Source organism: Pangasianodon hypophthalmus, chromosome 29 (genome assembly GCF_027358585.1).
Source record: "Pangasianodon hypophthalmus isolate fPanHyp1 chromosome 29, fPanHyp1.pri, whole genome shotgun sequence".
NCBI lineage: Eukaryota > Metazoa > Chordata > Actinopteri > Siluriformes > Pangasiidae > Pangasianodon > Pangasianodon hypophthalmus.
The window spans coordinates 1400614-1411725 of record NC_069738.1 but is presented as its reverse complement, the minus strand read 5'-3'; the positions used below and the strand labels follow the sequence as shown (position 1 = coordinate 1411725).

Here is an 11112-nt window from a genome sequence, read left to right as displayed (position 1 = left end):
CTATCCGTCAGTCAGAGTCTGATATCAGTCTATCCATCAGTCAGAGTCTGATATCAGTCTATCCGTCAGTCAGAGTCTGATATCGCTCTATTCATCAGCCAGAGTCTGATATCAGTCTATTCATCAGTCAGAGTCTGATATCAGTCTATCCGTCAGTCAGAGTCTGATATCACTCTATTCATCAGTCAGAGTCTGATATCAGTCTATCCGTCAGTCAGAGTCTGATATCGGTCTATCCTTCAGTCAGAGTCTGATATCAGTCTATCCGTCAGTCAGAGTCTGATATCGGTCTATCCTTCAGTCAGAGTCTGATATCAGTCTATCCGTCAGTCAGAGTCTGATATCAGTCTATCCGTCAGTCAGAGTCTGATATCAGTCTATCCATCGGTCAGAGTCTGATATCAGTTTATCCATCAGTCAGAGTCTGATATCGCTCTATTCATCAGCCAGAGTCTGATATCGCTCTATTCATCAGCCAGAGTCTGATATCAGTCTATCCGTCAGTCAGAGTCTGATATCAGTCTATCCGTCACTCAGAGTCTGATATCAGTTTATCCATCAGTCAGAGTCTGATATCGCTCTATTCATCAGCCAGAGTCTGATATCAGTCTATTCATCAGTCAGAGTCTGATATCGGTCTATCCTTCAGTCAGAGTCTGATATCAGTCTATCCGTCAGTCAGAGTCTGATATCAGTCTATCCATCAGTCAGAGTCTGATATCAGTCTATCCATCGGTCAGAGTCTGATATCAGTTTATCCATCAGTCAGAGTCTGATATCGCTCTATTCATCAGCCAGAGTCTGATATCGCTCTATTCATCAGCCAGAGTCTGATATCAGTCTATCCGTCAGTCAGAGTCTGATATCAGTCTATCCATCAGTCAGAGTCTGATATCAGTCTATCCGTCACTCAGAGTCTGATATCGGTCTATCCGTCAGTCAGAGTCTGATATCACTCTATTCATCAGCCAGAGTCTGATATCGGTCTATCCATCAGTCAGAGTCTGATATCAGTCTATCCTTCAGTCAGAGTCTGATATCGGTCTATCCGTCACTCAGAGTCTGATATCGGTCTATCCTTCAGTCAGAGTCTGATATCGGTCTATCCGTCAGTCAGAGTCTGATATCGGTCTATCCGTCAGTCAGAGTCTGATATCGGTCTATCCGTCAGTCAGAGTCTGATATCGGTCTATCCGTCAGTCAGAGTCTGATATCGGTCTATCCTTCAGTCAGAGTCTGATATCGGTCTATCCGTCAGTCGGAGTCTGATATCGGTCTATCCGTCAGTTGGAGTCTGATATCGGTCTATCCGTCAGTCGGAGTCTGATATCGGTCTATCCGTCAGTCGGAGTCTGATATCGGTCTATCCGTCAGTCGGAGTCTGATATCGGTCTATCCTTCAGTCGGAGTCTGATATCGGTCTATCCGTCAGTCGGAGTCTGATATCGGTCTATCCTTCAGTCGGAGTCTGATATCGGTCTATCCGTCAGTCGGAGTCTGATATCGGTCTATCCTTCAGTCGGAGTCTGATATCGGTCTATCCGTCAGTCGGAGTCTGATATCGGTCTATCCTTCAGTCGGAGTCTGATATCGGTCTATCCGTCAGTCAGAGTCTGATATCGGTCTATCCTTCAGTCGGAGTCTGATATCGGTCTATCCGTCAGTCGGAGTCTGATATCGGTCTATCCTTCAGTCGGAGTCTGATATCGGTCTATCCGTCAGTCAGAGTCTGATATCGGTCTATCCTTCAGTCGGAGTCTGATATCGGTCTATCCTTCAGTCGGAGTCTGATATCGGTCTATCCTTCAGTCGGAGTCTGATATCGGTCTATCCGTCAGTCGGAGTCTGATATCGGTCTATCCTTCAGTCGGAGTCTGATATCGGTCTATCCTTCAGTCGGAGTCTGATATCGGTCTATCCTTCAGTCGGAGTCTGATATCGGTCTATCCTTCAGTCGGAGTCTGATATCGGTCTATCCGTCAGTCGGAGTCTGATATCGGTCTATCCGTCAGTCGGAGTCTGATATCGGTCTATCCTTCAGTTAGAGTCTGATATCGGTCTATCCATCAGTCAGAGTCTGATATCGGTCTATCCGTCGGTCAGAGTCTGATATCGGTCTATCCGTCGGTCAGAGTCTGATATCGGTCTATCCATCAGTCAGAGTCTGATATCGGTCTATCCATCAGTCAGAGTCTGATATCGGTCTATCCTTCAGTCAGAGTCTGATATCGGTCTATCCTTCAGTCAGAGTCTGATATCGGTCTATCCTTCAGTCAGAGTCTGATATCGGTCTATCCTTCAGTCAGAGTCTGATATCGGTCTATCCATCAGTCAGAGTCTGATATCGGTCTATCCGATGTCTATCTTTGGTCCTGTGTAAATGTAAATGCAAGTGTAAGTGTAAATTCATACTGTTTACTGTATGTTGAAGAAATCTGTCTCATTACACAGCAATAGATTTTGAACAGATATTGAATTAAAACCAGTCGCTGATGTGATGTTTAATATTACACTGTATTATATACCAGTGATGAGGGAGAATCTGACTGCGGTGCTGTTTGTGTCCCGCTAATATTACATTTAAAAATGTATATAAAGTGAAGGTCAAAGACATTTTATACACAGATCCCCATCTTTCATTAATGACTTAAAACTGTTTCTCTCTCTCTCTCTCTCTCAATTCAAGGGTTGCTTTATTGGCATGATAAATATTATCATTTGTATTTCTGAAGGTTGGATACAGACTTTGGGAACAAACCAGAAAATAACTACAGCAATCAATCAATCAATCAATCAATCAATCAATCAATAAATAGAAACAAATGTACATACATTCAACAATACAGTCAAAAAGAAACACTAGTAATGACACTTATAGAACCCTGAGAATAAAAAAACAGAATACCAAGTAAAACATGTGTGTGTGTGTGTGTGTGTGTGTGCACGCACATGCGTGTGTGTGTGTGTGTGTGCGTGTGTGTTATATATTAGAAGATGTGGTCACTCACTGTCCCTCACATGGTGGCAGGTGTGTTTACTGTGCTGCTAGTGTGCAGCTCTCTCTCTCTCTCTCTCTCTCTCTCTCTCTGTGTGTGTGTGTGTGTGTGTGTGTCTTTAATGCGAATGCTAATGCTCTAAACAAGATTACACACGTTATCCGCTAACTTCCCGCAATAGCTTCTAGAAGTTTCTGAGCTCAGAGATAAACACACACACACACACACACACACACACACACACACACACACACTGGCCTTAGTGTGAGGAGAGAAAAATACAGAATGGAGCTTCCATTTAACATTAATAAAGATTAGAAACAATAAAAGCAAGTCACACACAGAAAGATAAAATAATTATAACTGAAACGAACCGAACAAAATAAACATAACACAAAAAATACTTCCACTAATTTTCCACTAAACAATAGAAGAAAGTATTTATCTCTGTTGAACAAAAATTTTTCTCATTGTACTTTTTTTAATAGTAGCATTTTCTCTCAAAAATATCTGCCAAAAATTATTGACACCCCTAAAGAATATTTTAATAAATGCAAAGAAATTGGCATTCTAATACATCTTATATAAATTTTCATTTTCTCTCAGTCCATGTGCTGTTTCCTCGGGGTATAAATATGAGGTTGCACACATGTAAAATCCCTCTGTCATACTGTACCATGGGGGAAAAAACAAAGAACTTTCACTACAAAACAGACACAGGGTTGTTGATTGGCAAAAAAAATCAATACATAAAATACAAAAGCAGTTAAAAATAACATGAAACATGTAATCAGGGTCATAAAAAGGTTTACAAGGAATCAATATTGTTACTATAGAAACGATAATGTATTAGAACGAGCGCATTAATATAAACCTGCAGAAACCTTCTGACCAATCAGAATCCAGAATTCAACAGCATTCAGAGATATAAGATCATTATTATTTATTGTTTTAGAAGTGTGTGAGGATCAAAAGATCATTTATGATAACCAGTTTTCCATTGTTGCTCATTTTATCCAAATATAGAATGTGTGAGAATCTGATTATTTAAAAAGTACGTTATATAAGAGTGTGTTTATAGATCAGAGGTGCCAAACACACACACACCCACACACACACGACTACTGACGCAAGAGCCTTTAGCCAATCAGCTAATAATAACAGAAGACTACACACACTGCACATGATTCTACTCCTTCTACAAACACGTGTTTTTATTTTCTCTTTACTTTCTATATTTACTGCTTCACATTCCTGTCATATTCTACACTCCTGTTCATGTTATTCAGAAGGCTATTGAGGCTATTAAGCACAAATATAAATGAATAATGGTTGCATTTACAGCAGCGCACACACACTTTGGAGCATCTTCAGAGCATCTTACCATTAGATACTCTTCTTCCTGGCCTTACGAGAAGCCAGATCTTTGATAATGTCATTGAAACCCATATCCGTGTCTAAGCATGTGGCATTCCAGGGTCTGCTGTCCAATAATAGATAACAAGCGATTTTTTTTTATTAAAGAGTGTTCAGAAAAGGAGCATTCTCCTAACGCATTGATAACAGTTAGTTGTAGAGATAGGGCTTTCCTTGCTAGCAAGCTAGCTAGTAATCTAACGTTAGCCAGCTAGCTAAGTTGAGCTTCCAGTAGTGAAGGTTCTGCTTGTGCCACCACTGTCTGTCAGTGAACTGAAGAAATCAGTCAGTTTCTGATTCTTTTTTCGTTTTTTTTGGCACCGCTTTCCATTTTCAGAGATCTTGTGGCATTATCTCGGCTTGCTGCACACTCTGTCAGCCGCCGCCACTGTGACAACCTTACGACTTCCTGTGGTAGATAGTGGTAGACTGCATCATTACACACGTTAAATGTGATGACTAGTCTACTTCAGCCAGCCAGGGGCTCCCTCCGAGCTCAGAGCCTGGGGCTTCAGCTCCACCTCGCCCTAATTATAATCCAGGTCTGGATATGACTGTACAAATATCTGCAGAGTAGAGTTCTGACTAACACACTCCATACTGCACAATATTGTACGATACACACACACACACACACACACATAAATAGAACATAAGAACAGCACATAAATAGAATCCAATAAGCACAACCCAAACCCCCCAACCCCCCCACCATCACTCTCTGATGGATAGGAGGACGAGTGTGACGGAGGAGAGGAGGGTGTTGGTTTGACTCTAAGAGCTCATGATGAGGAAAGAAGGATTGAGGGATCAGGAGTCGCCTATAAAAGAGACAGACCGAGGATCTCGGATTATTATACCCCACACACACATATACACACACATATACACACACACACACACACACACTCGCACACACTGCTGTCTTCCCGTTACTTCCACACACACACACACACAGTGAGAAGAGCATCGCAACAGGTAAGAGAAACATTTATACCTAAAATACTAAAATATACACTATTTAATCATTTAAAACATAAATTAAAAAAACATACATGCTTGCTTGCTGTAACTGGCATTGGCATTTGGTTTTAAATAAAAAAAAATACACACACACACACACACACACACACACACACACACGCATAAAATTATCTCCAGCTTGCGTAAATTCAATCCTTATTTAAAATTAATTCTATATTAAACTCAGAAATTGATGGTATAATTGATTCTAATTGTATGAATTAGAAAGATCAAGGATCTCTTCATCATTTCTCTTCACTTTATTCACTTTACTGACCACACACACACACACACACACACACACACACTCCATTTATAAAGACTGTAATATTTGAGTTATAATGAGTATTGTGTAAGAGTTGTGGTGTATATTAAGGCTGTGTGTGATGTGTGTGTGTGTGTGTGTGTGTGTGTGTTGTGGGTTAGATCAGTGTAAAGATTAAAGTTGCACAACAGGATAGTGAATTGTGACTCACCACTAAGCTTAGTGAGATAAAGAGTTTAAAAAGCAGGAGATTAGGATTTAAGATGCTTTTATAAATAAATAGAAACAGGAAGTTAGTTTGTGTGAGGCATACGTCTTGTGTTATTATAACATCAGACATATCAGTCTGAATTAATGCTGAATTCACTTCTTTGCTTTCATTTTCATTTATCTATCATGAAACTAAAGCCTGTTGTAACGAAACTCAGAACTTAGGTTAGAGCATTTTTATTTCTTTAGAAACGTTCCAAATTTTGAAACAGTTTCACAGTTTCACAATTGCAGTAAAACATGCACAGAGGCTCCTGAGTGGTGCAACAGATTAGTGTGAAGAAATCACTAATCTGAATCCCGATGGCCAGGAATCTAAGAGAGCTCAACTGGTCATGATCTCTGCATGGAAAGGACAGAGTTACTCTCTCTCCGTCTATCAGAAAGACACTAACCAATCGTGTTTGTGTGCAATTGCCGTTTTCCTTCAAGTGTTCAGCTGCCTAGCCTGGGCAGCAGTTAGAAAACATGTGGTGGCTGGATCAACATGACTCTGAGGAAGCACGTGTTAGCCTTCACCCTCCATGGATAGTAGCTATCGTCTGTCAGGGGAGAGCTGGCTAGTTGGTGGAAACTGGATTTTTTTTTTTTTTTAAAAAGCAAAGAGTCAGAAAATACTAATATTATCCAAAAGCATGAACAGGAATATAGGCAAAGGGTCAATGATACAGTTAAGCTTAACTGACTGGGTCAGTGGTCAGTACACTGGTGTAATAAAGAAAAAAAACAAAAAAACAAATAATAATTTATGCAGGGGTCCAAGATGTCCCAACACTGCTCCTACCCCTGTTTATTTCTAGTCTATTTGCATTGATAACTTGTCGTCAGTATTGTATGGTGGGGGAGGAGTACAACACTGACTATGACCTCCTAATACTAGGAGACCAGTAATGCACTGCTGGTGTAGGAAGGAGGAATGAACTCGGTCAACGTCCAGGGTGAAACACAGGTCTACACACCTTTACACATCTGTAAATTCAGGAAAGGAAACTTAGAATTAATTTAACTTAAATTGCATGGTGTAAGTATGATAAGACTGCACAGCAGGATGGGGGAAAGGTTCCTCACCACCAACATATATGCTATTTTGCTTTACACCTCCATGCTGTTCAATTCTCTTATTGTCAGTGTACTGACTATGTGCTACCAATGCTAGAAGGCCAGCGTTGAATGGATGGTGCAGCGTTGAAAGGAGACGAAAGGGTTTCAGAGGTTAACACATCCACCAAGGAACCAGGAACCATCAGTCTGGGGCATGAGACATGGAATGATAATGAGATTCTCTATAGATGATGTTCAAACATTATTTTTTTCTGTAATAGCCTGAAGGGACTCACATCATGGGGGCTAAAGATATAGCAAGGTCTTGCAAACCAGGTTAGCTGTCACTAGAGTTTGTCAATAAGCATGGCCAGGAATTACGTTCTTCCAGAGAAAGATGCTCTTTGAATAGCACTACAAAATCAACTACAAAATGTCCACATCGCTGATCAGCAGACATGAAAGGCTATCTTGCTTACACTGCTGCTTCAAACAGTTAAGCTAAGACATGATGCTGTGAACATCTTTTAATCCAGTGCTGATATTTTGCTCTGAAAACGCATCAGAGACAGCAGTCCAGGTGAGAAAGCCATACCCAGTCCTTGGGGTGCAACTAGGCTTGTTGGTCATGACATCTTGGTAGATGCATTTATGAGATTTCCTTCCTCAGTCTTTCTACATTTCTGAGCCACTCCTCGACAGATGGCTCTTCATGTGGGGTTCCAAGAGAATAATGGGAACTGATACCCCAAATTACCCTGAAATGGCGTGAGTCCTGTTGAAGAATGTCCTAAATTGTTCTCAGCATGGTAGGAAGTGAGAGTTTCAGTGGTTGTGGCAATGAAGTGAGAGTTTCAATGGTTGTGGCAATGACATTTGAGGAACCTCCTCTGTTTCACCTCATCTTCGTGAGGTGAAGGTGACTATGATTACCAGCTTTCTATACTTAGGACCTGCCATAGCTAAGAGGCTAATCATGGGATTCAGGCCCTCACAATGTCTTCTGGGAAGCCATAGCAGCTAAACGCTTGGTTTAAAAAAAAGATCTCAGCTACTTGAAGTGCAGTAGGCTGAGAACCTAAAAGCATTAGCATTGTTTATTACAACCAGTATAGTGACATTTGCCTCAGAAAGTGGAGAAGATGAGACCAAAGATTGACCAAGACTGAGGTATTGGTTGAAGAAGGGATCATGGAGATTTGGTCATAACAAAATAGCAGATATGGAGGTGGTGAGGAGGTCCCCAGATTTCACATGGAGAGTTTTACAGCATGTATGACTGAGTCAGAGTGGGCCTCTGTGTGAAAACCCTCTGTGTGAAATCTGAGGACCTCCTCACCACTGCCATATCAGTATAATTGATTATATTATATCCCTGTAACAGCACATCCCTAAGTGTTTTATTTCTCTTATACCACAACAATTCAACAAAGATGCAGCTGCAAATCGCAGGTTTATTATTAATGCACTTGTTCTACTACGTTATTGTTTCTATAGTAACAGCTCGTTCACAGAGACTTGTACAGCAGACGATCCACATAAACGGATTAAAAATGTGTCTAACATTGATGTTTTCTGTAAGGAGATGTTTATATAACATGTATGGAAGGAGTCTCCAGTGTCAGCGCTCTGTAACAGTCAGAGGTAAAGCTGGAACTTTAAGTTTTCCGACGTCTTCAGGACAGAGGAGTTTACGCTTCTTTGCGGTTTCTCAGCAACATGACAAGCTGCGTTTTTTTTGTCTTATTAACTTTAAGGAGAGAATAAAGAGAGGCTGCTGAGGGAACGAGTGTTTATAGCTGCTATAACGTAAGTGACAACAGGAACTAACTCGTTTCACAGATCCACAACATTAAACGTCATACTTTTTAACGATTTATAGTTAAGTCATAACTTACTAAATGAAAAAAATTGCAATTTGTTATAAATTGCTGTGGAATGAGAGGAATAAAACACTGGAGGACATGCTGTTATAGGAAAATAATCAGCTTCAGGGTGGTAACAGTAACTCTGTTCTATCACACCACTCCGTCACTCAACAGATAGAAATGTGGTTTAGAGTAAAAACACTGGCATGTGAGGCTTCCACAGTAAAATCTAGAGCCGGTCCTGTGTAATCTTCAGTAATCCAGTAAATGACATCTGCTGCCTCCTACGATCAGCTTTCACACACACACACACACACACACACACACACACACACACACACACACAAATCTTAATTCTTAGATTAGTGTGTAATCCAGATTAGTGTCTGAAGGTCAGGGAGCAGCAGAGACAGAAACAACTCTCTCTCTCTCTCTCTCTCTCTCTATCAGGATGAACTCAGCGCCCCCTGCAGGAAGTGCTTTATCAGCTCCAGCGGGCGGAGTCGGCCCAACTACACCGAAAAAGGGCCCACCCAAATTCAAACAGAGACAAACACGCACATTTAAGAGCAAGGCACCTAAACCCGGCCAGAAAGGGTGAGTTTTACACACAAACACACACACACTCACACACAAACACACACACACACACAAACACACACACACACACACACACACACCTGAAATTAGTGCTGTAGTTTGGTGTGTGTTTATTCACTGCCTTCTGATTTTTTTTTTAGGTTTGGTGACGACATTCCAGGAATGGAGGGCCTCGGCACAGGTGTGTATTGTCAATAATGTCACACACACACACACACACACACACACACACACACACTTTAACAACACACACTTTTTATACACTGTTACCTGTGTATAAGCTGGTTTTAACAGTCTTCTCTCTTTCTATTTACTCCCTTCTCTTTTATTCCCTCTGTTTATCTTTCCTCTCATTTTTCATTGACTTCACCTTTTGTTTGGCCCCTCCCACTTTTCTTTGCTCCTCCCCTTTTTAAAAAAATGTATCCTCTCCTTTTCTCTTTCTGACTCTTCTATTTTCTCCATCCTTCTTTTTAAATCCCTCTCTTTTGTTTTCTCTTTATTTGTTTGCGTTTTCGCTTTATCCATCTCGATTCATTGCTCTGCTCTTTCTTGATTTCTTCTTCTCCTTTCTGTCTTGGCCCCACCCATTCACCCCGCCCACTCTCTGTCTGCCCCTCCTCTTTCTCTGTGCTCCGCCCCTCACTCAGATTTCACGGTGGTGTGTCCCTGGGAGGCCTTCGGCGACATGGAGCTCAGCGACCTTGCCAAATACGGCATTATTTAAATCCCGCCTCTCATCTTCTCTCTGCCTTTGTCTCCACCCCTTCCTAACAGACACCACACCCCCTCTCTGATAAAAGAGACTGATATCGATGCATACATATGAATATAGTAGAATTTGTATTGGATTATTATTATTATTAATAGTAGTAGTAGTATTAGAATTAGTAGTAGTATTAGTATTATTATATTTTATACTCTCGGTTATGATGTCTGTTATCCCTCCCACTCTGCCCCTCTGCCCCACCCACCACGCCCACCTGCCCTCCCAACATCACCGTAATAATGAATGTTAATAGTTAATTAGTAGCGCTCTCATCCTGCATGTGGATGCGTTACGATATAAATAACGTAGTGTAAATATTCTGTTCTCCGCTAATCTCCGCTGTTCATCTTCACTGATGCAGAATAAATGTGAACGTCTGTTTGGAATTATCTGGGGTAGAAATCAGTAAAGTTTATATTTTCAATAAAATTGTCTGTTATTATTATTATGCCCTAAAGGACCACATCACCCCTATCTTATCCACACTACACTGGCTCCCAATCACATTTCGCACTGATTATAAAATACTACTATTGATCTATAAAGCACTGAAGGGTCTCACACCACAGTATATAAATAATTACCATTTGGTGGTGCTGTAACAGGAAAGAACATGAAATTGGTGCCAAATATGGAGCCATTGGTCCAGTCGACTTGAAATCTTGCAGAAAGTGTCTTTGTCCAAGATCCTATCAGTGTTTATGAGGATAGTTGGGAGTCTTGAAAAACATGGCTGCAATCGGCCAATCAATGTTCAGCAGCTATTACACCACACAACATTCCATCTATTTGTCCTAGGTGAGGAAGCGTCTCGGAGGTCCATCTTCCAACTGCACAACCTCGGCTCCACACAGTGCTCTTCTC

General features: G+C 41.0%; 1 protein-coding gene across 3 annotated transcripts in view; it reads left to right on the top strand.

Annotated features, from left to right (window-relative positions):
* The window catches only part of LOC117596427 (retinal cone rhodopsin-sensitive cGMP 3',5'-cyclic phosphodiesterase subunit gamma), a 40283-nt gene extending 29601 nt beyond the window's left edge, over positions 1-10682 (top strand). The window contains exons 1-4 of one of the 3 annotated variants that reach the window (XM_034301561.2): positions 5177-5390; positions 9330-9476; positions 9620-9660; positions 10130-10675. In XM_034301561.2, the coding sequence (XP_034157452.1) occupies positions 9331-9476; positions 9620-9660; positions 10130-10206 (264 nt within the window). In that variant the 5' untranslated portion in view covers positions 5177-5390; position 9330 and the 3' untranslated portion in view covers positions 10207-10675. Of the gene's footprint in view, positions 1-5176; positions 5391-9329; positions 9477-9619; positions 9661-10129 lie in introns of those variants that run through there. The other 2 variants (XM_053231542.1, XM_034301560.2) reach the window with 2 other exon arrangements.
* Positions 10683-11112: the final 430 nt, after the last annotated feature.